Here is a 26,319-nt window from a genome sequence, read left to right as displayed (position 1 = left end):
CTGGGCAGCATTCATGGCGCCACAAACGGAAATATTTCACGTGAAAATCCATCTGAAACTGTCTTCTTCAGGACACGCCGACTTAAAATATTTTATCTCATTAAAATGCAAGAAGTAGCTGCATTTAATCAGATTTTTTTATTTACTGATATTTATTGATGCTCTTGTGCAACAAAAGTGGAGAAAATAGTTTTAATTGAATATCAATAATTCTACCCGTGATAAGGATTTTTTTTTTCACAATAAAACTACATTTGAACTGTGAAGGTTATGTTTAATGTATATTTTTTTAAAAAGGGCTTAAAAGTCTGTAAAATATTTATGTGAATTTATTAAAGCTCAATATATTTAATATTGTAGAGAAATAATCTATTGAGTCAGAATATTTATTTAAAAATGATTTAAAAATGCATTTAAACTTGAGAAATGTGAGACTATATTGAACAGGTGATCTATTCTTGTTTTTTTATTGATTTAAATTCCTGATAAATGTAATTACTTAAAATGGTTAAATTAAATTTGAGTTGTTTTTGTAAGCAAATTATTGTGTAGGATTGCATATGATATTGAATTGATTGAGAAATATCCAAACTAATCGATATAAATTAATAACTGTGATAAAACGGGTGATTTACACCCATATTTAGAACAAGAAACTAGAAATAATGAAATAATGAACCAATGTAAAAGGATGAAGAGTTTGTCTAAATGTTGGTCAATAAATCAGGTAAAAAAATTCTCACCTGTCGTGTCGCAGCGCTCGCATATCAACGAACACAGTGGTGGGGTCGGGGCCTGATGTTCCCTGAAAAACAAAACAGTCAAATTAACCTGTAGGAGCAGATAAAACTCACAAAATACTATTAAACAACCACACACCAAAAACCTCTACTACTACTGCTACTTCCTCCCAGTGGATGCATTCAGGTGAGCTTTCTGACCGCAGGATGAGTGGAAGGTGACGGAGCAAAACAAGCAAAGAAAATAAATACGGCACCGAAAAAAGTGATTCCACTGAACCAACATGCAAACAAAAAGCCTCAATTAAAGAGGGAAGAAATAGAGGAAAGGTGATAATGTGACTTAAAAGCAAAACAACCAACTTCATTTGTTTTTCAGATTTGGATTAATCAAAGTTTGGAGAGAAAATGGAGGAAAGAATAAAGACCAACAACTGATTTCTTTCTGTGGAGAATCCATCACCAGACATACAACCACGATGCTAATCCCTCATTTCCACTCTGTCAGGCTACATTAGCACCATGTTAGCTTCAAGATTTTACCACAAAATGAGAATTTATTTACATTTTTGGATTTGCCAGTAAATTACACACACAATAGAAGCACAGCAGGGTGTTTTGTTCATAAAACTGGCACCAGAAAAATCTAAATCTTCATCTTTACTTGGGAGCCAACAGTGCTAGCTAGCTAAGTGCTAAGGTTTTATTGGTAAATAAATGCTGCTTTCTGCTGGCTACGAAGAAGAAGCTTCAACATGGTTGTTTTCATCAATCATTTTTTGCAAAAAAAACTGCAGAAAGTGTGAAAAATAAGGAATTTCCTTCAGTTTTATGTTGATTTTTGACCTATAGTCGGCTGGAATAGGAGGGTGCTGATGAACCCAGTGCTGGCAGGAGGGTTGATGGAGGTTCCCTACCTGGTCGGCCAGCTTTCCCAGCCTGTGAGGCTGCAGCAGCAGAGAGGCGGGGCCGAGGAGGAAACGAAATAGGAAGCAAAGGAAGTAAAGAAGGAGGGAGGACGGAGACAGAACAAAGAATGAGATATGAAGGTGGGGTTATGCTTCAAAACAAGAGGGAGGAGGAAAGTCAAAATGCAAACTCAAAAGCAACTAAACAAGCAGTTAGATTTTAAAAAGGTGGTTCAGTAGGATGTTAGTCCTTCAAAGTGGAAAAGCTGCATTTTTAATCCGTTTCTCATTTATTCACTTAAATCCTGTTAAGCAGCAGCAGCTGGAGGTAACAGCTAATTCTGTGGTTTCCAGTTTTCCTGAAAGTTCCTATAAAAATGTGTAAAATATTTCTCTTGATGTTTTTACATAGGAACTTTTACATAGGGCTGTAAGCCACAGCTGAGTGCGTCCGGAATGATCAGCTTGAAATGGACGAATGGATGGAGCTGAACATGAGAGAAACATGGCAGAGAAGCTGAATGTGTCTCATATACAAGATCAGTCTGGAAGAGTTTGGAATCTGAATTTAGGATCTTTAAGGTTTGAATAAGTATGAAAAAATTCCTCCATTCTTTCTTTCCTTTTGTCCCTCCTTTATTCCTTACTTTATTTTCTAGCCTGACCATCGCCTTCCTCTGCAATTCAGATCAATTAAAATCTCGCTTTCTCCCATTCACTTGGATTCCTCTGCGTGTTGAATCCATCGCTCTTTTGTAAAATCACACATATACACTGTAAAAACACAAAATTTTACCAGGTATTTTTGGTCAGTTTTCTAGTGCAGACATCTTAGTGCACTCAAAGTGAGACAAAACTAACTTACATGTAATGTTTCAGCAAGAAATATGAGCTTGTTTAAGTCAATAATTCCTTAATATTGATGAAAGAGTGATATTTTTATTGATCAATTATTTCCCTTATTCCCCCTTTTTTTTTTAAAAAAAAAAAAAAGAAAAACTTCAATGTACATTTGTAATATATTTTTATTTTCTTGCTAAGCACTTCTGGATGGATGCAAACTGCATGTTGTTGCTTTGTACTTGTGAAATGTCCAATGACAACAAAGTTTGCTTGTTGCTGCAACGCCTGAATAAAATGTCAACATTTCTTCTGATGGCTGAAATATGAATATATCTCAAATGTTTATTTCTGTCACTGCGATGATCTTTAATGATTTATTGCATGAATAAACTTATTTGCTTTATTTGTAATTGCATTTCTAATTTAAAGGGGACCTATTATGCAAAATTTACCCTTTGTTTTTCGTATTTTCATTTCAGTTTCTAGTCCTTCTAAAATTAACTAAAAAAACCACTTGGCTGTTTTTTTTGGTAATTAGTGTTTTGGTGTCTGGAAAAAGAGTCGTTTCAAAAACCTCTGGAATGTAAAGTCACAAATCACCAGGCACTGCACTGTTACCTAGCAACCACAGCCAAGTCCAGTCCGTTACTTAGCAACCTTAGCTGAGTTCCAGCACATTTGGTCAGCTGGTTTTACCCCTCTATGTACAATGGCTGCTGGAAGAGACAAGTGTTTGTTGTTGACCTACCATCCACAATCCACTTTGCTTTCTTGTTGGTTGTGCAGGAGGCTCCATTAATGCTTCTCAAAGATGTACAGTTGTATAATTGCACATCTGTTTGCAGCCATTTTCACGCAGAGTGCAAATGTTGAGTTGATTTAAAGTGACAAGACGCCCCAAAACAAAGCCCAGAATCTGTGACTGACCTGCAGGCAGATGGCCAGGTTGACCCTGCAGCCGAACGAGGTGCTGACGGCGCGTGGGTGGAGCCCCAGGTCTTTGAAGAGTTTGGAGAAGGACTGGGTCAGGGCGATCCTGGGCCGCTCCTCTGCTACCACCACGCAGGTTCTGACCCGGGACAGGTCGACTCCTCTGGACTGGAGGGCGAGAAGCAGGACGGACGTCAGGACGAGACTCAGAGGCTTGTGGGACTGAAGGGCTGAGGCTGACGTTACCTTGAGAGAGTCGGTCTGCAGGCCCAGGCCTTTGGTGCACAGCTCCATGACGCTGTAGGAGCAGAACGTGTCCCGGACTTTGTACTGACTGACGGCCGACAACCAGAGAGCCGGATTCACCTCCAGCTCGGACGGAGGGATGAGGATGGACTGGTGACCTGAGTACACGCTGAGGAGGCCGAGGAAATATCAGTACCGGAAATAAAGCTGCAAAAACTAAGATGGAGACCAAATTTAATAAAACATTTCGTTTGTGAGCAACAGTCACTATTTAAGGCCTGGTACCTTTTTACTTTTGTTGTTGTTTTTATTATATGTGGGTAATTTTCCTTTTGTGCCTATTTTCTGTGGTTGCAAAATGCAACATTGGTTTGGTTTTTTGTAGATTTTTGCTTCTAATTTCTGTGGTTGCAGCATTTTACTTTTGCAACGTTCTTCTGTTACATTTGTCTATTTGTGTTGGTTTTGTGGTTTTCATGTGTTCACAGCATATTTAGACATTTGATGTATTTTTGGTTTATTTCAATACAAATATATTGATGTAATTGCCCAATTTATATCGCGATATTTGTATAGACTTCACTTTTTGCTGAGTTTTGTTTAAAATAAATTAGAAAAAGATGTTTAGAACTTGGTCAGATCTGTTTAAACGTTTTCTTGCATTCACCCTTTTTCGTTCGTAAGTGTCTGACCTGCAAAGGCACCAGAGGACGAAGCCCAGGCCGCAGTACGGGTCGAGGCAGATGGCGACCTCCCTGGACGGGTAGAGCTCACACTGCAGCTTGATGGAGCGGCAGAAGGCACTGGTGGCGGTGTGGGACATCTGAATCGCAGAAAATACAAAGTTTACAAATATTAAATTAATAAGTCTCCTGAATATTTCTGTCTCTTTTGGTTAAACTTAAAGCAGGGGTGTCCAAACTTTTTACCACATGGGCCAAAATTGTAAAATCAAAAGTCAACAACTTGCTGCTGATTTGTGTGCAACAAAGTAAAAGTCTCTGGATAAACTTGGTTTTGACTTTTGTTAAAAGTTGGCTATAAAAACATGAATACTTTGTGTTGTACTTTACATTTTAAGTTGGTAACAATTTTTACTCTGATTACAAACTAAAACTCTCCATCTGCATCTATGGGGCAAATTTGTATCATTTTTGAATTGCAGTTGAGGGCCATAAAAAAATCTGTTCTAGGGCCAGAAATGGCCCCCACACCACATTTTGGACACCTGTGACTTTAAGGAGTATGCAGAGTATTGATTAGCATAACCAAACTTTGGCTGCAGCAGCATCCTCGTGTTTCTTCCTCTGTGGTTTTTGTTGCCAGTTTTAACATTGCAGCGCTAATTGATCCGCTCGTTAAGCGGATCAGTCAACTTAAGCTCGTTAAGCGCCGTGATTAATCACAATCAACAGGCGATTTAGCCGCACAGAGGAAACACGCCGTCGTTAGTTCCTGCTGTCCTGGATTCCCTCGCTAATGATGCTTTGTGTTTCTTGTCTGTTGTGATGATGAGAACGCCATCAGAACTAATTAGATAAAATAAAATAAAAATTGTTGGAAGATTTAAGGTGAAATTTGGATGTTGTTAGAATTCACTCAGGATAAACATGTCTCTCTCCCTTAAGCATTTTCAATAAAATATTAAGTATTCTTTGTAAAAAAAAAAAATATTCAAAATGTATTTTATTGTAGTTTTTGTTAGAGTTCTTGTAAATTAATCGGTTCTCCTAATATTACAACTTTATTCTTGTACTATTATGACTTCATTCTTGTAAAAAAAAAAGTCAAACAGCTTAGAATGGCCTTTATGTTTTGTTGCAGAGTTGACCTGAATAGAAGCTGTGAAACCTGCCAGCCAAACAAGATGGCCGCCACCACTTAACTATAGAAACCCAAGGAGTTTAGTGAAAAAAACAGATTCACCCAAAATTACATCTTCAAAACCAAAATGTCAGTTAATTGATAAGATCTATTTATTGCCAGCCGAAGTTTTAAAACTCAGGTTTGAATAAATAACTGAACCCTCTGATTGCAGTGTGTGTGTGTGTGTGTGTGTGTGTGTGTGTGTGTGTGTGTGTGCATGCTCACTTTGACTCCAGCTAGCATGCCGGTGGTGGAGACGCTGAAGTCCAGGTAGGCCAGCGTGTCGGGGTTGGACGGTTTGTACAGCAGGGGGGGCTTCTTCTTTGGCAAATCATCTGGAAGGAAAAACTCAACCGTGAAACGGATCTGTCGGCGTTTCTGGTTTTTAACTTTGGAGACAGAATGGAGCAAAGAGAATTAAACAGTTTTTGTTTTGGGAGAGTATTGGTAAAAAGGTTTGTTTCTGTATATTTTTGCTTCTTAGCAGTCAGACTTTCTTTCAGTTTGGCAGCTTTTTCAGACGAGTTTCTGATCATTTTCAGACTAACCTTTGACCCAGGAAGCATTAGCCTCAGACTTTAGCTACATTCACACAGTCTTGATGCTCAGTTCTGATTTTTATTTGCTGAAATCTGATTCTCTGTTTTTATTTTTCCACAGTACTAAATAAATGTGAATCCAGACCCAGCTATGGAGGAATTAAGTTTTGGGTCCAATGGCTTATTTAGGGCTGAGGCTTTTAATTTTACATAAATACATTTATATAACCTTTCAAATAAATTAATCAGTTCTCTGCCCTACATTCCTAATTAAAAGTCATTTTGTCGTTTAGTTTCTCGGCGGGCGGCGTACCTGTGTCTATGACGGGCGGCCATGTTCGGAGGTCCACGGCCGCCAGCGCCTCTTTGGACCTCAGCAGCTTGCAGATGAGCTGCGTGGTCATCACACACACCGAGCGGCTCACCTGAACGCATCACCGCAGAAACACAGACAAAAGCGCCGTCAATCAGAGCGAGCTGCGCCGGCGGCAGTCAGAGCAGCTGCTAGCAGGTCAAACCAGAGTTTTACCTCCACGATCATCTTGACCGTGGGCAGCGTGGTGGCGATGTTCTGCGGGTGAGGAGGCCGCACCGTGATCGGGACGCAGCCGGCGTAAAGGCACCCGTAAAACGCAGCGATCAGGTCGATACCTGCAGGAAGGGCAGAAGAAGAAGTTATTTAACTTTTGTTATAAGTGAAATAATCTGCCAGTGGAAAACTATTTTCTGTCCAGTTTTAAGGAATTGCAAGCTCCCAGTTTTTGCTGAAAATTTACTTGTAAGTTATTTTTGTTATATTTCCAGTGTAATAAGATATTTATACTAAAACTAGACCAAAAATTATTGGTAAAATTTTGTGTTTTTGCAGTGTGTGGCTTTGTCTAATTGTTTGAAAGGTTTTGTTTTAATGATTAAGGTTATTCTCCACTAAATGTTACTCTGGACTTTGACTAGGCCACTGAAAAACCTTGATTTTGGTTTCCTTGAAGCATGAAGAGCTGAACTTTCTGTTGAATTTTGGATTATTGCAGAATATCTAATGTTTTATTTATTAATCTCAGTTTTTAATCTTACAGGAACCTTTTCTCATATCTGATTGATGCACAAAACGGAGAAACGTGCTGAACTCACCTGGAGGGTAAACGAGTGCGACATGGTCTCCGTCCTGCAGGTGGCCCCGTTCTGACAGAACGGCAGCGATCTTCTCTGCTCTCTTGTGCAGCTGAACACAAGTCAGAGAGCTGGCTATCGCCCCCTGCAGGTCATAAAGAGAAGTGATCCATGTGTTCAATAAAAATATTTACTGCTGCAGAAACTGAAACGTAACAACAAATCAGTGTGGAGTCATTTAACGTCCAAATAAAAATATTGTCTTGTTTCACTTCTCTTGTTATTTTCAGATGTCGCCCTCCATTTAAATGCATGTATGAGCATCTGAACAGATTCATATCTTTATGTGTATTTTTTACCCTGGAGTTGAGCAGAGTGTACAGGACGTGGTCCGGAGTTGTTTGCGCTCTCCACTGCAACACCTCAGACAGGAAGAGGAACTAAAAACAAAAAATAATCCACGTCAGTGATTAATTTACCGTCTCTATGCTAAATAACCTGCAAACCAGAAATCAATTTCTGAATTCGATTGATTTCATTGGGTTTCAGATCAAACTAACCTTCATAAACAAACAAAAGAAGAAGAAAAAGTCATCACCCCTTGAAATGCCATCAGGTTTTTGTGATAACTGGCTGTTTTAAGTCACTGTGGAGGGATTGTGATCAAATCTTTGCAGAACCTTTTTAAGTCTCACATTAACATCTCTAAGGTTGTTTTTCCCCTGATGACTCAATATATGGGGCACCAAAACTGCAACATTTGTTCCATCTCCAGCTGCTGCTGTTCTCTCTCTCTCTCTCTGCTCTGAGTCAAACCAAATCAACCTGTTCCCCTCCTCACCTGTGGGGGCGCTGCACCAAGAACAACTGAAGGAAACAACATGAAAATCTCTGAAGAACAAACTGAGCACAGCTTCCTTCTTCACAAAAATAAACAGAAGTGGAGTGGCGTCAGATTTCAGCAGTTGGACGATTTCTCTTTTGTCTTAAAAAAAAAACACGAGTCATTTTTCATGCTAGCGCTAGGCTATCGCATTTACCCAGAATGCCCTGCGCTGTAGTCTGCTTCCTGCTTTTGAAGCGGTCTCTGGTCCGCTTGGTGTTCATATTTTGCTTCAAACTGAAGCAGAGTTCACTTCAACCAAACTTTCTAGGTAAACGGACTGGAGTTGGATTCTAACAGACTAAACAAGGCCAGACTTTAACTAGGTCACTGCAAACCCTTTATTTTGTTTTTTAGATACATTTAGAACCAGCGTTCAGATTATTGACCTGCTGGAAAGTTTCTTCTACTACTGCAGGTAAGATCATAGATGCTTTCAGGTTTTATTTTGCAGTCGTGTGGTTACTAATTTCATCACCTGCTCCACTGCTTCTTCACTTGCTCAGGTTTGTTTGATGATCTCAAACTGATAATTGTGAGGAAAAAAAGCAAAAGTGAAGGAGGGGAATGCTTGTTCATAACTCCGTATGTTGATTTCGATAAGGACTGAATAAAAAAGCAGATGTTTTCCTTCAGGTGGATAATCAGCCAGGAACCTGCTGAGCTCCTCCTGCATGCTGACAGGAAACGGACCAGCAGGTGGCGGGAACTTTTCTCTCATCAATAAAGCTCATAAATTCCACAAATGCTGACATTTACAATAAATATCACCACTGTGAGTCTTTATCAGGCAACAAATTCACTTTTTCCAGCTGGACGTTTTTAAGAAGACTTCAACAGAATACCATCGAGGTTTCAGAGGAAAATCACAGTTTGGAAATTAAGAGGAAGGAGAAATATGAAACAGGGTGGTGTGAGGAGGAGGAAGAGAAAAGGAAGAGGAAGATTCTGTCTCATGAATCTTTCAGGATTTCTGCCGGTTCCAGTAGAGAAAGTCCATTTTAAATTACTGTTTGGGGTCCAGTCAGTCACAGATGAGCCTGGACCCAGATCAGACAATCAGAACTGAACCCATCTGCAGAGATTTGGGACGCTGCACTGCAAAAACACAAAATCCTACCAAGTAGTTTCTAATGCAACAAACTTGCAAAACTAAAATGGAAAACTTTGTAAGACCATTATGAAAGGAATTTATTTATCTCTGCAGAAATGTACAAACTTGGTACATAAATTGCATTTACTCATGATAAACCGAAAAAGCTAGCTAGCTAGCAAGGAGAGGTATGTTAGCAGCTAGTTAGCAGTAGCATCAGCTCTTGATGCAACGGAGATGTCTGTCAGTAACAATGGTTCTGGTTCAACCCAAACCAGAAAATCAGAACCGGCTCCTGCAAAAGCACAAAATCCAACTAAGCATTTTTATCTCAGTACAGTAACTTACACAGGGTTTCTACAAGATTCACCAACTCAAATTTAAGACTTTTTAAGACCATGATGAGTGGAATTTAAGGCCTGTATCTCTGCAGAAATGCACAAACTTCGTTCAGCCACCTGTTGAAAAATTTTCGCTTACAATGATAGAAGTAAAACTGATAGTAACTCAACCGTAATGAGTCACAGAACGCAAAAATGTCTGAGTGCGACTAAACTTTTGCTTGACAAAAAGTCTGTAAGAAAAGAAAAATAGAATATACAAGATTAAATTATCCTTTCAAGGCAAAACTTAAGAACTGGCCAGCTTTTTAAAATTAATTTAAGACTTTTTAAGGTCTTAAATTTAGATTTTTAGATACAAAATTCAAGACTTTTTAAGGATTCTCAGACACTTTAAGTTAACTTTTCAGAAAGATACAAGAGTTTGTTTGAAGTCAATAATTCTTGAATATTGATCAAATCTTCTGGTTGTACTGGCGGATTCAGCCGACAGAAAGCCCAGATGGCTGAGGCTTTGCTGCTCTGAGCATCTGAAACGATGCGATAAATCCTCCTGCTCCCAGTATGTTTAATACAAGCCGTCAGCAGACTGGTCAGACTTTATTGCGCTTGTTAATCAGAGCCAGTGTGCAGCGCCGCAGCCTGTTGAATGCATCACTCCAGCAGGTTTCCTGTTTCCAGCTCTGGCTTCTGGAATAATGAAGATTTAAACCTGAATTTGCTCCGCATATGAAAACATTGCTCAGCTTCTTGTCGACTCTGAATTAAAATGAAACGATTTAACGAAAACCAAAAGTTTCCTGCTGCCTGATTTAACGTCCACTGCTCAGAAAAAACTGTTACTCTACAAACCCAACAGATTTCTAACGTCATTAACTTCATAATGTCAGCAATAACTCAATGACACACAGCACTCGTTAATATTCACCTTTACAGCTAAAATCCAGGGAGAGAAAAATAAAAACATTTAAAATAACATGAAAGTAACAGAGTTTTGATGAATCCCATCTGGATTACTGGAGCGAAACCTGAGAGAAAAGAAAAGATTCGACAAGGAAAGATGGACGGACGGATGGAGGTCATGTTCCAAGAATAATAAACAGAATAAAACTTTAATTAACATTTACTTTTCTACAATTCTCCTTCAAGTAGGACAATTTGTTTTTTCGAAGTACTTCTACCACAATGTATAAAAAATTTAATCATAAAAACATTAAAATAAATAACTGTCTCATAAAATATGTTTTTTGACTAAAGAGAAGAATAAAGGACTAAAAATGAAAATATTGTGGATCCACTCATCAAAGAATTGCAAAAGCCCATTTTAAAAATGTGTTTGTGTTGAATTAAGTTAAAAAATAAACAGTCTGAATCGACGTTCATCCACACTGAGGGCCTGGTTTCCACTGGGATGGACGATGAAGAGCATGGAGCAGGTGATGAGGAGCAGCAGGATGTAAAAATCCTACATCTCTGCTCGGCTTCAGGTGAAATGAAGAAATTCATGTGTTTTAATGAAAACACTGGGTTAAACTTGCTAGGGTTCCTAAGCCTGTTACCTAGCAACCTCAGAGAAGCCCACCCCGTTACCTAGCAACCCCAGAGAAGCCCAGCCCGTTACCTAGCAACCCAAGTTGAGTTCCAGCAACTTTGGCCACCTGGTTTTACCGCTTTATGCGTTCTACAATGGCTGCTGGAAAAGAGAAGTGTTATGTTGCTGACTTACCATTCATTTATTATTAAATGGAAATGCCACAAATGCAAAGTGTTTTCTTGTTTTTGTTTTTTTAAATAAGCAGAATATCAACAATGTTTTCTGCATATTTCTAATGGAAACGTAGCTACTGACAGATTTCCCAATCAACATTGAGCTGATGCATCAAATCTGATTTTTTCCCTCCTGGAACATAAGTTAGTCATGTTTTTAGGTTCAGGTTTGTTTTGTACTTGAATCTTTTACGTAACTTTTCTAGTCCAGAAAACAAAACTGTAACATTTTCATAAACATTTTAGTGTTTATCACTAATAAATTTAAAGTGTAGCTTTAAATCACAACTAAAGTTAAATTTCAGTTTCATATTAAGGCTCCATACTTTTCCATGTCAGGATTTCCAGAGCTCAATTTTTAAAGATTAAACAGAAATTTCCTGGTGTATATCCAGTAGATATATAAACAGAGTTCAGGGATTAAATATGCAAACTTGAAAATCCACATATTTTCCCTCTGCTACATTCTTTTTTCCAGATATTTGCAGGTTACATGGATCTCTGTTGTCACTGAAGTGGCATCAGTCTAATCATAGCAGAGCAGTATCCAGCCTGCATTCCTGGCAGGAATAATCTCCCATACATCGGCTTTCTGGGGAAACGCGGAGGCGAAGCGGCATGTCGGCAGCTGTGACGGGTCTAGTTTGTATTTTGGGATCTGTCTCTTCTCATTAGGCTCGACTGAATGTGTTCTGCTGCGGGGAATCTGAAACCTGTAACTGATGACATTTTCAACACGAGGGAGGGAAGAAAGTCGCTTCTGTCAGCGACAACCTCCTGTGATCCATCACTTCCTGCCTGACATCATTTCCACTCCTGCTCTTTTCAAACTTTGTTTCTCCAGACTGTTTTCTCCAGCTTTGACTTTTCCGTTTAGGATTCTCATTTCACTGACCTGACATGATGACGAATGTGTGAAAATGAGGCGCAATGAGGATGAGCGTAAAGCGTAATGTGTGTGTGATGAAAACCAGCAGAGCCCCCTCTCACACACACCTTCCTTGCCTGGTCATTGTCTTCGATCTGACCCAGATCCCGGCCGCTGGCCTGAGCGATCCGCTTCCCCGACACCAGATTCCCAACCATCACGGACGCAGGACCGATCTCTGGAGAGAGAGGAGAGGAGAGGCTCCAACTGATCAGGTATAATAACCTGAGTTCTTAGAAAGTAACCTGAGAAGTTCTAGAAAGTAACCAGAGAGTTCCTACTTTCTAGGAAATCTTAGCTTATTTTCTAGAAACTGTCGGGTTACTTTCTAAAAATATTTTGGTTACTTTCTGTGAACTCTCAGGTTATTTTGGGAGGGATTTAAAGTGTTTTGTAAAAATTGAGCTTTCTAAACTTTCTAGAACTTAGAAGTACAATCAATATTTCAAGATTTTAGGTCAAGATCTTCTCAACATGTGTTCTTTAATTGCATGTTTTTAACTTTATTTTTTTAAGTTTAATGCCAAATCAAAATCGCCTCCATTTATACTCTTAACAGAGAAAATAAAGACTTCCATTTTAAATCCAATTACACTCAGACCAAATCAATCCAGTTTTAATAATTAAAGTAGTTCATTAGTTTTTCCCTCGGTGAACTTTACAGTCTCCAGAATCTGTGTAGCTTTTCCTCCTGTCTGTCTGTCTCACCTGGCTGTTTCTGCCGCGGTTTGGGCAGGTTGGTGACGCAGGTGTGCGGACACATCAGCACGTTGCAGGGGTGCAGCGCCCCCTCCAGGAAGAGCTGCTTGGCCTCAGACAGGTGGATGCCGCCCAGGGGCGTCTTGGGCAGCGTGTTGGAGGGAACCAGGGCCAGGCAGTACACCCCCACCTGGTGGATGCTGTCTATCGCCTGGAAGGTCAGAGTCGGTTATTTAACATGATGAATAATTACTAAAGCTGATTACAGCACAACTGAAGACCTGAGTGAAATCTGACGGCACAAAACAAAAATCTTTGTTTGTGCCGCTATTATTTTAAACACATTAATAAATGTTTCCAGAGGTCAGGAAAGGTCAACCAGCCCCCAAACCCTTTCTAACCCTGTTTGGTGGTAAAAACATATGGAAAAAAATCAATCAGAGAACAGAATGGAAGAAAAGAAGAGAGAAAGGAAAAAGGAAGGAAGAAGGGAAAAAGGCTGAAAAGGAAAAAACAAGGAAAGAAAAATAAAAAGGAAGGAAGGAAAGAAAGAGGCAAGTAAGGAAAAAAGAAAGGAACAACAAAGGAAGAAAGGATAAAAAGAAAAAAAAAACAAGGAAGGAAGGAAAAATAAAAAAGAAGGAATGATGAAACAGAAAAAAGGCAAGAAGGAAGAATAAAAAGGAAGCAGGGAAGGAAGTGAATGAATGAATGAATGAATGAATGAATGAATGAATGAATGAATGAATGAATGAATGAATGAATGAATGAATGGACCTGCAGCACTCTGCTCATCCACTGGAAACTGTCTTCCTCTGTAGAATCCGGTCGCTGCTCAGCTACGACCACGATCCTCTCATCATGGAGCACGGTGATGGAAAACACCGCTATCCTGCCGTTCACACACACACACACACACACACACACCGGGTCAGCGCCGCTCCTCATCGGTTTCTGGACCTCGGCAGGTTCGTGGATTTCCTCCCACCTGCCTCTGTAGACAAACTTCATGGGCTCCACCGCCAGCGCTGTGGCAACAATGTCGTCGGCGTTGTGGCGCCGTCCTCCGACCACCATCAGGCCGTCCATCTTCCCGGCGACGAAGATGAGGCCGGCAGGTCCGATGAAGCCCAGCAGGCCGGTTCTGGTGAACGGGAACTCGCTGATGGGCGTCCCGTTGTTGGACACGGGGAAGACCTGACGGGTCCGTTTGAACAGACATCAGGACACGAAGACACAGAGACGAGGAGTCAAACCGTTCCACATTTACCTCGAAGGTGTTCTTCGTCATCCCGGCGAGACCATAATAGGAGGTTCCCGTGGCGACGGTGCAAACACACATCTCTCCGATCTCGTCGGTTTTGCAGAGCTGAGGAACGCCTTCGACTTTCACAACGCACATCAAAGCTGCAGACAAAATAAATAAATCAGGTCGAAAATAAACCAGGCTGGATATGAAAAAAAGACAAACATTTTCCTCCTATAGTAAAAGAAGCTTTGTTTTGTTTGTTCCTCAATCACTCCAATAACACTTTTATACATTGATTGTCCCATTGGAGATAATTGGATAATTAGATCATTTGAAATCCCAGTTGTCTTAATTGTTCTTTGAGGATGTTTTAGTCCAGTAGACTTGGTTTGTTTGGGGACCAAAAGTGGAATATTTGTTACATTTCCAGCTGCTGCTGTTGGTTTTCACACTGCACTGAGTTAAACCTGTTCCCCTCCTGGCCTATGGGGGCGCTGCACTGCACTGAGTTAAACCTGTTCCCCTCCTGGCCTGTGGGGGCGCTGCACTGCACTGAGTCAAACCTGTTCCCCTCCTGGCCTGTGGGGGCGCTGCACTGCACTGAGTCAAACCTGTTCCACCCTTATGGCCTGTGGGGGCGCTGCACCTAGACCCACTGAAGGACGCGACACAAAAACCTCTGAAGAAGACACTGAGCACAACTTCCTTCTTCACCAAATGTAAACGAACATGGAGTGGAGTCAGATTTCGTAGGATTTCTCTTTGATAAAAAAACGACGAGTCATTTCTCCCGTTAGCGCTGGGCTAGCGTGTTTGTTTTGGTTGCATTTACCCAGAATCCCCTGTGCTGCGTCCACTTCCTGCTTTTGGAGCAGCCTCCAGTCTGATTAGCGTTCACATATGCATTCAAACCGCACCAGAATTCACTTTAACCAATCAGAGATCTAGGTTTGTAGATGGACCAGAGTTCATTTTTTTGGCTTGTTTACACATTCAGACCTTCCCACATGGACAGGACTTTCTAGACAAATGGACCGGAGTTTATCTGAAGTGGATTAAACATGGCTGGTGAGGATTCACTCTCAGAACAGCAACAGGTCTAAATGTGAAAATCAGCCCAAAATAAGCAAAACGTCTATGGATTCACATCAAAGCATGCTAAAATGCAAAATAACACCTAGACATCGTTCACACCATCATAACTTCACGAAGTTTAAAGTTAAAAGTTTTGGCTCTATTTGAGGAGAACTGGGTCGGGTTTTACCTCCGGGCATCACAGAACCAACATCCTGGAGAGTGAGAACGGACAGCTTCTCCTCCGAGTCGACCCGGATCACCCCGTGACTCAGACCCGGCATGGACAGAACGCCGCGGCTTGGCGGGGTCGCGCCCTCCTCCAGCGGCCTGACGGAGGGATCACAGACCACAAATCACAGACAGATCACAGACAGATCACTCACAGATCACACACAGATCTAAGACAGATCACACATGAAGAGCTTCAACGTTTTCACAGACTGGAGTCTTTAAATTGTCTCATCAATAGTGAACAGAACAGCAGGAATCTCACTGACCACAACAAACAAGCAAATATTTATCATAATTAAGAGAAAAACTCCACCATTCATCCATATTCATGTCCAATTGTAACTTTTTAACTTTTTCTAGTTAAACTTCAAATGTTTAATTCTCAGATATTTTTCCTAAAATTGATAACTTGCATCCTTATTATGAATATTGTGAAAAATACAATGTTTACGCCGTCTAACTTTGTGTTAATTGGACATTAAGATACGTGGTTTGAAATCATAGAAACATTTAAAATTAGAGAGTTAAAGATTAAAATTAAACAGGGTTTCAGCTGTAAATTACTGCAAACGTGTGAAAATTGTTTGTGGTTCAGATATTGTTTTAAATCCACAAAATGATGAGAATAAAACCACTGAAACACACACAGAGAGAGGAAAGCTTTTGTAAATACTTCCTAAATCTTATTTATTTAGCAAATAACAGATTTGCTACACAAACCCGGTGAAACGTTTTAAAGTCGCTTGGACTAAAGAAGAAACTCACCAAAAGTAAGCTGAGTTAAATTAGATTTGAGGATAAAATTATTTTAGTTCTAATTTTTGAATTTTAATGACGAGTTGGCCAAAAGGTCCTGATCTCATTTCAGAAACAATTTTCTTTAACGAGCAACAAACCAAATAGAAAATTACTTTTCCCACAAACACACTCCTTCCTTTAAAAATAGCTAACAAGTCTGTAACAAATCTGCATAAGTCAGTGACACAAACAAAATATACAATAAAAGTAAAATTTTAATGTTTCAATGTGCACATCAGCTGAAAATATGTAGAATAAATAAATGTTCTTTTGTGTTTTTATTTAGGCTCCATTATAGGAATTTCAAGATAAAATCCAAACTTGACAGGAATGATTCTGTGGTTTAGGAGAGAAAATATGTTATTCAGCTTTAAAAAGCTAAATTATTTGTTTTTGCTCATCTGGTTATTCAGGAACCAAACGAGATCTAGAAAAACATTAAATCTGAATTATTGTGCTTCATAAAAGCTGCAATGGCGGCGATGAGTCGTGTTTTACCTGCGGATGGCGACGGTCAGCGCCTCCGGGGAGCTGGCGCAGGGACAGATGACCTCTGGCCTCAGACCTTTGGTCTGGAAGACGTTGAGGAACGCATCGCAGGACGAAATCGACCCTGAGACACAGACAGCGTTACTGGGGATTCACGTCCCAGTTCAACCTCTGAACTGGGAGGAGCAGAAACCAATTCAACCCAGAAAAATCCAGTTAAAACACCAAACATGTTCCCATTAGAGCAGGGGCACCCAAAGTGTGGCCTGGGGGCCTTTTGTGGCCCCTGGAGCCACGGTAAAGTTAGCTGAATGATAAATTGTCCCAGAAGTTATGATAAACGATAATATTCTGGTTTTGAAACCACTGACGGCGTTTATCATCCAGGTTTTGATAGAAAGAAAAAAAAATGATGCAAATGGAAATTATTAAACTCGTTTTAATTTATCATTCCCAATTCAAGATTAATACAAACTTTTTATTTCTAATCAGGGTAAAACCAAATTTTCTTACAATGAAAAACTTTAAGTACAACCAAAGCATTTGTCTTTTTATAACCAAACATTTGTAAGAAGTCGAGAATTTTCCTAGAAAGTCGACTTTGACTAAATCAGCTTTTATTTAATTTATTAAACTTGGCTAAATATGTTGAATACTTTGAAAGAAAGTCACTCAAATAAATTGGTTCAATCAAGTCCAAAAGAACTTAAAAGAATTTCATGAGACTGTAAGAAGAAAACAGAGTGTCTTCAGTCAGAGGCTTCTTTAAATTTGCTGTAACAGACTGCTACAGGACATTTTTCCTGCCAACAGTCATCAGCATCGATAGAAACTCTTTGTAGAATGTGAATTAATACGAGCTACAGCAACATTTAATAAAGTACTTTTACATTTAAATGTGAAAACTAAACTCAATTTGTTTTAGTATAGAAAATGTCCCAAAATTATTTTAAAGTTTTTTCTACAAAAAAACAACAAAATCAGAAAACTTTGTTGGATTTATTTTAGTCTATTATTATTATTATTATTATTATTATTATTATTATTATTATTATAAACATATTTTTGTCTGAAATAACTTTTAACTTGCCGATTTTGTCAAAAGTTTGGACACCCCTCCACAAACTTCTGCCTCATAAATTACATAAAAGTGACAGGTATCTGGTTTTTCCTGTGGTTTTTTGTTTGTTTTTTGGCTTATTTCCAGGTATAAAACTGGTGTTTTTGCCCCATAAAAAGCTCAAACATGAGACGATAGAAACGCAGTGAATGTTTCCTCACAGGGATTCGAACCGTCGGCCACCACCAGCATCCGCAGGGAACTGAGGTTGACGTCGCGCTGGTCCCGGTGGGCCACCAGCGCCCAGTGCATGTCCCGCGACTTCACACAGGCCACCTTCGCTGCAGGAAACATTAGACAGCATCTAAAGGGTTATTTATGAGCAAATTAATGATTAATTACATTATAAGTCATTAGTTTTCATTAGAAAAGCCCAGAGAGAAAACAGATACTCATTTCTAATCATTTAACTCAAACAGAGACAGAAAGTTTATTAAAAAAAAAGGATTTATAGCCTTTATTATTATTCTGTTGCAATCATTATTTTTTTAGTGCTTGTCTCATTTAGGTAGTAGTATTTAATTTTTTTAACTGCGTAAAAAAAATGGAAATTCATCTAAAAGAGAAGCATTTAGATTAATTATTCCTTAATTAATCTAAATGGGGTTTTATCGTGGTAAAAAAATAAACTTATATAAAATGCAATAAAAGGCATTTTCTTCAGGATCATCAACTTGTCCAGCAAAAAAATAATAAAAAAAAAGTTTTACTTTTTATTCAGTGTTAATTCATGACCTTATCTTTTATTACTGTTATAAATCATTTTTATGACAGTATTTCACATTCTACAGCAGAGACAAAATAAACTAAAATGCAACTAAATTTAATGTTTTTAAAAGTCTGTACACTTCACTGGTCCAAGAACAAACGCTAATTATTAATTAAACACGATCAATAAGTCATTGAGCCATTAGAAATAATAAATATTAATTTTACAGAAGGAAACCAAATAAATCACATTAAGGTAAATTACAAAGAAAATTACAAAAAGTAAAAATACAAAAATTCTTGCTAAGTTTTCTGGTAATTCTAACTGACTTTGTTTCCTCCTGGTCGCTAACGTCATAAAAAAGGAGGGAATCACCATGGCAACGTCTCAATTGAACTTTATTTTGCTGCTAATTGACTCAAACATGTCTGGGTTACCTTTGAACTGGCAGACCTTCTGGATCCAGGATAACGGGTTGACCTTCATCAGGGCGTAGGGGATGCTGACGACGTGCATCATGTTCATCACACTCTGACCACAGAAGAAGAACAGGAAACAAAGAGTTTTACCATTAATTTATCTACAAATGCAGCCTCGATTGTTCATAGCTGTTAGACTTGATATTTATCAATAATTCCTGCATTATTGTCTTTAAACTATTGTCTTTAAATTTGTTCACATAATTATTTGCTTATTTTGTTTATTTCTGACATGTTCACATTCAAACACCGTGACACATTTTTAAAAACTGTTTAAAAAGGAGTTAGGCAGAAGCATAAATGCATTATTTACACATTATTCTTTTTTAATTAAATTACACAGAAAAAAATATATACATTTATTTTATTATATTATAATTAACTTAAATATTTTTTTATATATGATATTGCATTATTTTTATTCTTAGTGTAAGGAAAATATTTCATTATATAAACCTATCATCATTTTATTGTAAAAATTATTACAAATGTGTAATATTTCTTGAGAAAAAAAATATAAAACTAGAATAAATTATTTAGCTGATAAAAAATAAAATAAAGTACAATAAATAAATGCAAAATAAATGTTAAAATGAAGTTACCAACCTAAGAAATAAATACTAAATTTAAAGAATTTTATCCAGCAGGAAAATCTAATTGTGCCGATTTGTTGCTACCCAGTAAAAAAAGCAAAATTTAGACAGGATTTAGATTTACTGATGTTCTGGATAATATTGTCGATCAAATTTAAGTAAAATCATCTCTATTGGAATCAGAAAGCTGCATTTAACCTGAACTTGGCATTAAAAAATAAAACAAATCAAGCAAAATATAAGACTTGTTACTTTCTTACACAACAGAGTAAAAACTGCAGTAATATTCAGTTTTTGGTACTGTTAAGGCGGTAGAGGTTGGCAGAGGCTTTCCTTACAGTCAGGACGGCGTGCCAGAGACCCACGTCCTTCTTAAAGTCCAACACATTCACGATGGTTTCAGCTGCAAACAGGAAGAACAAAGAATCAGCTTTCACTGCAGGAACTGTGCGTGCGTGTGCGTGTGTGCGTGTGCGTGCGTGCGTGTGTGTGTGTGTGTGTGCGTGCGTGCGTGCGTGTGTGTGTGCGTGTGTGTGTGTGTGTGCGTGTGTGTGTGCGTGCGTTACCTTCTGTGTAGGAGCAGGACTGTGTGAGGGCCTGGCAGTGGGTGAGCATGGCCGTCCTCGTCACCGTGACGCCGAGGACGCCGCCGTCTTTACACGTCTTGTACTGGACGCACAGAGACAGGAAGTGACGATAATCATAACATTAAACTCTGATGGATAAAAACTAGAATATATAAATACATATACACATAAATACACAGCGAGGTGAAATGCAAGTTCTAGGAAAATAACCATAAGTTTTAGAAACTTTTGAGTTTCTTTTAAAGAAACTTTTCAGGTTCTGAAATTACAAACTGCAAAAACACAAAATCCTACCAAGTATTTTTGATCTACTTTCCCACATTATAAATGAAATAATCTGCAAGTTAATTTAGTCTAATTTCAAATGTACTTTGCACCAGAAACGAGGCTAAAATGTTGCGTTTTTGCAGTGCATTTTTTGCAAAATAAATCTGTAAATCTGAAAAAGCCTTAAGTAGCTTCTCGGGAAGTACTTGTAATATTTTCAAAGTAGCTCTTTCTAAATTTTAATCTGCCCTGTGTTCATTTCTATTTGCTAAAAATAAAAGTTATTGCGATTTTGGGAAGGTCAAACTGAACAAAAAGGTTAAAGCTTCTGACTTTCTCATAGACATTTTGATATTACTGTCATAACCACCTACAGCACTGAATTTTTATTTTTATTGCTTCTCAGTTTTGGCCAGAATGAAAACATATTTGCTCCAGAGCAGTAAATATTAGCTGTCAGTCAATTCTTCATCTGCAGAGGCTCAAAACAACTACAATAAAAATGACAGATTTGAACAATAAAAAGAAAAAACTCTCTGAAAGCTGCTGAGTCACAATAATCCATCAGATTTACTTTAAAATAAGATCTCTGCTGTCTAAAACTCTGTCGGACCAGGCTGCTATGAAGGCCATGAATCACATTCGGATGTTATTTTTCTGAAATAACATTTTTTCATCCACAGAAAAACCAAAAGTCTTGCGGTAATTTTCATCCGTCTGGGTTTATCTGCAGAGCTGCTTCTGTCAGGAAAACAGGAGGTCATTTCTCAATCACCCCTCTCCTTTCATCAGTTTCCGTTTCAGCCTCTTTCGATCCAAAATGCAATTAAGGAGACATTTCACCTCAGCGCCGGCACAATTACCACCCGGCCGTCGAAAAGGACGTCACTTAAAAATCACATCAATCGCTGCGCTGCCGAGGAGCCAGGAAGTCGTGACTGAAGGAGGAGGCGCCGTACCTCGATGTAGGCAGTGTCCTGGTTGGCATCCTTAATCTGGGGGAACCAGTCTCTGGGCGGCTTGGACAGGTGTTTGGACTCCGGGACGAACCACAGAACCTTGGGCCAACCTGGACACATCATCATCAGATCAGAGAGAAATCTATCAAAGAACCTGCTACCTGTGGCCCATCCTAGACAACTTAGGATGGGCCACAGGTTAAAAAAAAATAGCTGCAAACAGATGAGCGACTAGTTTTGAAAAGCAGAAGTGGAGGCTCCTGGACGACCAACAATAATGTAAGTGCTTTCTGGATCGCAAGTCAACAACAAACCTCTCGTCTCGCCTGGTTTTACAGCCTTACAGCAGTAAAACCAGGTGACCAAATGTGCTGAAGCTCAGCTCAGGTTGCTAGGTAATGGGGCTGTGCTCAGGTGGGGTTGCTAGGTAACGGGGCTGGGCTCAGGTGGGGTTGCTAGGTAATGGGGCTGTGCTCAGGTGGGGTTGCTAGGTAACGGGGCTGGGCTCAGGTGGGGTTGCTAGATAACAGGAGAGTGCCTGTCGAATGTGACAAGTTTTTCACTGCAAAAACCAAAAATCTTACCAGTTTCTAGTCCAAATATCTCACTACACTTGGAATGAGACAAGGCCAGTGACTTTTAGTTTCATAAAAGAGTTTGTTTTAAGCTGATCATTTCTTAATATTGATGAAAAAGATGGCAGATTATTTTACTTATAACATGGGGAAAATGTCTTGTTATAAATGAAATAATCTGCCAATAGAACAAGTACTTTGTCATCAATATTAAGGAATTATTTACTCAAAACAAGCTCCTATATCTTGCTAAAATTGTTACTTGTACGATAGTTTTGTCGTATTTCAAGTGTACTAAAATGTTTGCACTAGAAACTGGACCAAAATACTTGGTAGGATTTGGTGTTTTTGAGTGAAAGACACCAAAACCATTAACCTGAAACCATCTGGATGTTTGTTTTTACGAGCTTTTCCTGTTTTTAGAAGCATCCAAAAATGTGCAAAAAGTGAATCTTGCCTTTAAATCTTAAAGTTTTACTTCAGCTGCTAAAAGAACCATGTGCTGCTCAGTCGGTGTGGAAATGTTGCCTGGGTGTCAAATACTGAGAACAAACAGAGTTTGAGTCGTGCTAATGTCTGAATTACTGCAGATGGGGGAGAAAAGGAGGACAGCACCAGCCGTGCGGCTGAGAGGAGCTTTAAGCTGATCGATATGAGAAGCACTTTGCTTTAATGAGCAAATCCTAAATCTGCTGGCATCAAGTTTCTATTTATAAATCCATTACTGCAAAGCAAACCGAGGTTATTTATCACAGAGAGATTCCTCTCCCTCATCCTCTCTGATGAGCCGACGATCTGCTTCACTTGGAAGTGGAACTCCACCTGCAGAGAGGTTTGATTTCTGCTCCGTCAGGTTATTTTAGGCCAGAGACGTCCAAACATGAGCAAAAATCGACAAGTCAAAATTACTTATGGGCCAAAAGAAGCAATTATAGAAGGATTAGAACAAAATCAAGCAACTAAAGTTGTCTAATTTTGTTATTTTTTTGTAGAAAAGGGACAAATCCGACACTTTAAAATGATTTTCTATAGCAAAATAAATTTCATCTAGTGTTCAAATTCAAAAATACTTTATTGATCCCAAAGGGAAAATACATTTTGATGCAATTCATATTAATTCAATTTCTTTAAAGAGTTACTTTATATATTGATGCCTTTTGGCAGGATAAACTCCTGTAGCAGTCTGTGTTACAGCAAATTTGAAGAGACCTCTGACTGAAGACGCTCTGTTTTCTGATTAAATTCTTTACTAATTCTTTTGGGATTGATTGAACAAATTTATTCAGTTATAAGAAAAAGATCCGAGTAACTTCCTTTCAAAATAAAAGCTGATTTAGGAACCGCAAAGTCGACTTTTCAGTAAAAGTCTTTAGTTATTATTGGTGTTTAGTCATAAAGACACAATTACTTTGTGTTGTACTTAACATGTTCTGTTATGTTGGTTGTAATTTGATTAAAAATAAAAGAGTTTGCATTTATATCACACCTCGGGCCACAAATGGCCCCCAGGCCACATTTTGATGCCCCTGTTTTAGTTTAGTTTGGTTCTTCTTAATTAAAACACTTTAAACTGGACAGATGCATTTTTTTCTTGCTGAAGTCAATAACTCTTTAGAAATTACTGCAGAATTAAATAATTTTTGACAATTACCCATCAAAGTTTCCATTTTTCTCCTAACGTTAGCAGTAAATTTCCTTATAGAGCCCTAAGTTCACGTTTTCCAGGCGTTGGAATCCCGTTTCCAGGAGGTCACTGAACACCTCATTGTTAGAAACAGAGTAGAAATAAACTGTTTATAATGATCCTGGAAATGCTGCCAGATAATAAAACATCCTCCTGCGTTTGTGTTTTCTGGCTCCGACGTCGCAGCGCTCTGCTGCCGTTTTTCCATTTCATAGCAAACAGTTTACAGGGGCAGTCAATTAAAAATGTTATTAATTTTAAATAAATTAATTATATCTGTACAGCTCAGGACTCTTAATCTGAGCTAGTTCACATTAAAGTATCATTGAAGTATGTTTTGTTTCTTTATAAAATATGTAAAGAGACATTTAAATTTTGGATGTTTTTCTAACTTTCTTTTAATATTTAATGATTATTACTTTCAATGAGCATAAATTCTGCCTCATATCTTCTGATTTTAGTCAGTTTTGTCATGAAAAAATTAATTTTAATTCAAAATATCTTATTAAATCTGTTGTCCATGTCATAATATCTTATCTAATAACATTTTTCACAACAAATATTACTGATTCTAACAAAGTATGTAATATTTTATATTAATCACTTTCAATGTTATTCCGTCTCCACAGTTTTGATAAATTTGACAGCCAATCAGAAGGAATAACATTTCAATAAGGTATTTCAACACATTTTATAATATTTATTACAGAAGAAATTAGATTTCATTAAAATAGCTGACATAAAACTTATAATTTAAAAATTTAATGGATTACATATTTTTTAATTTCACATTTTTTTTGTCATCTTCTCTTCAACTTTATATTTATTTCTTGATGTCTTTTTGTAATGTTTGTAAAATTTATTAGAATTTTGAGTTTTGATTGTGTTAAGGTATTTCACTACGTCTGTTTTTTTTGGTAATATTTGTAAAAGTATGATTTTATTGTTGAGGTGTGGAAAAATAATGACAAACCTTAAATAAACAAAACAAATACAGAAAATAGCGCCCCCTGGTGGTTCCCAACATAAAAAATGTTGCTCTACAAAGCAGAAATGTGAACATGTCATGCATTTGCTGCTCATTTGCTGCCACATTTCCTAATATGGGCATGCTTCCTAACAATACGCCAACATCCGAGGTGTCATAAAAACCATATTTGGATTCTGTTCAGGTTTCATGCTTGTTCAGCCAGAAGTGTCAGGGTGGAGCAGGGCTTTGGGTGTTTGACCTTTGAACTGTGGGATCTCTCCGGTGGGGGTTTTGGGTAACCCCTTATGGCAGGCGTCGCTGGTCAGCGCCACGGTAACGCCGCAGCTGCCCAACAGGAAGCCGATCTGCTGACTGCCGGCGTCCTGCGAAGGCAGCAGAACGAAACATCATCGGGTCTGACGAAGACTCCTGCTGACGATGTGATGAAGGTGATCCGCCTCACGACACTGCTCATCCACATGCGGTGGGATCAAATGATGCCATCCTATGATTACTGCACAGTGTTTTATGTTACTTACTGTAAAGTATTCTCAATTCTCAGAGTTGGATATTAACTAGTTATTTTTACTTAATTACTTTTACTTCAGTAACTTTTTTGAGAAAAGTTACTTTTAGGAGTATTTTTACTCTTTCTTGAGTAAAATTTCTGGATTTTCTACCCAGTGAATCAAAAAAAAACATGTTTAAACCAGAAATCCACCAGAAACACACAGACCTGCAGCTTTTAATAAAGTTTCCTAAGTTTTTTATTGAAAGAAACTGATTTGATTTTATTGTAATTTTGGTCGTTAAAATACCAAAGTTTCCTCTTAACTTTGGGAGCTTATTTCCTAAATAATAATTCATGCCTTCTGTTTTGAAGCATTTGCTGAACGGATAAAGTGAATCCATGATGAATTCTCACCTTCCTGGTCAGCGGTACCTCTATCGGCACGGGGACGACCTCCGCCAGCAAACAGCCGTAAAAAGCCGTCATGAAGGCGCCGGGGTCGTTGTTGGGGAAGACCAGCGCCACCTACAGGCACAGAGAGAAATCAGAGTCACAGAAATGAGGTTTGGAAGGAAAGAAAGTCGATCAAGTCGCACATTAGAGTGTGATGATACTGGGAAAGTACGCGTCGCCATTTGGACGAGTTTGGGACAAAATCAGACTGGACTTTTGGTTTTTAATAAGAAAAAATAAAAACTGAAGATGTCCCGCTGACATCTCTGTATCTGTTTTTTATTTCTGTAACATTTCTCTTAAATCAGTTTGGTTTCCTGTTGTCTTCAAAAATATGACCAATTTGCTTATGTCATTCTTTGAAAAAGAAAAAAGATTAAAAATTTAATTTAAAAAAAAAGTATTTTTTGTAAAAAAAAAAAAAATAAAATAAAAAAAAAAGTTCAGTTGATTTTTTATATTATTTTTTATTTTATAAAAAGAAATTTGGTTTAAAAAATAAATAAATAAAAATAAAACTTTTCTTAAATTTTATTCTTAGTTGCACAGTGCTTTCTTGGCCCCTATGCCAAAAGTTTAGATTTTTCCCGTCAGAGGAAACAAGTTTTAGTTTTTTTTTGTTTTTTTTGTAATGGCCTCTTCACTTGTGCTCAGTTCTGCTCTCTGTCTGATCCG

The 26,319-nt window shown here is 38.3% G+C and overlaps 1 protein-coding gene across 9 annotated transcripts in view; it reads right to left on the bottom strand.

Moving 5' to 3' along the window:
* The window catches only part of LOC106955203 (disco-interacting protein 2 homolog C), a 174,151-nt gene that overhangs the window by 22,939 nt on the left and 124,893 nt on the right, over positions 1–26,319 (bottom strand). For 5 of the 9 annotated variants that reach the window (XR_001426521.1, XM_015045241.1, XM_015045242.1 and 2 more), the window contains 24 exons: positions 25,606–25,716; positions 24,940–25,063; positions 21,452–21,561; positions 20,205–20,307; positions 19,977–20,041; positions 19,004–19,097; positions 18,019–18,138; positions 16,747–16,861; positions 15,407–15,546; positions 14,164–14,300; positions 13,882–14,090; positions 13,671–13,785; positions 12,903–13,104; positions 12,263–12,372; positions 7,542–7,622; positions 7,204–7,327; positions 6,602–6,723; positions 6,386–6,497; positions 5,759–5,868; positions 4,360–4,490; positions 3,668–3,836; positions 3,419–3,589; positions 1,658–1,687; positions 744–805 (listed from right to left, as the gene is read on the bottom strand). Coding sequence is in view for 8 of the 9 variants with exons in the window: in XM_015045241.1 (XP_014900727.1) it covers positions 744–805; positions 1,658–1,687; positions 3,419–3,589; positions 3,668–3,836; positions 4,360–4,490; positions 5,759–5,868; positions 6,386–6,497; positions 6,602–6,723; positions 7,204–7,327; positions 7,542–7,622; positions 12,263–12,372; positions 12,903–13,104; positions 13,671–13,785; positions 13,882–14,090; positions 14,164–14,300; positions 15,407–15,546; positions 16,747–16,861; positions 18,019–18,138; positions 19,004–19,097; positions 19,977–20,041; positions 20,205–20,307; positions 21,452–21,561; positions 24,940–25,063; positions 25,606–25,716 (2,867 nt within the window). In the remaining variant the exon portion in view is untranslated. The remainder of the gene's footprint in view (positions 1–743; positions 806–1,657; positions 1,688–3,418; positions 3,590–3,667; positions 3,837–4,359; positions 4,491–5,758; positions 5,869–6,385; positions 6,498–6,601; positions 6,724–7,203; positions 7,328–7,541; positions 7,623–12,262; positions 12,373–12,902; positions 13,105–13,670; positions 13,786–13,881; positions 14,091–14,163; positions 14,301–15,406; positions 15,547–16,746; positions 16,862–18,018; positions 18,139–19,003; positions 19,098–19,976; positions 20,042–20,204; positions 20,308–21,451; positions 21,562–24,939; positions 25,064–25,605; positions 25,717–26,319) is intronic. The other 4 variants (XM_015045236.1, XM_015045240.1, XM_015045237.1 and 1 more) reach the window with 3 other exon arrangements.

The sequence above is a fragment of the Poecilia latipinna genome, unplaced genomic scaffold, assembly GCF_001443285.1.
Source record: "Poecilia latipinna isolate Pla-1442-1.1 unplaced genomic scaffold, P_latipinna-1.0 Scaffold715, whole genome shotgun sequence".
NCBI classification, from domain to species: Eukaryota; Metazoa; Chordata; class Actinopteri; order Cyprinodontiformes; family Poeciliidae; genus Poecilia; species Poecilia latipinna.
Note: the sequence above shows the minus strand (reverse complement) of the source record. Positions and strands in the feature narration are given on the sequence as shown.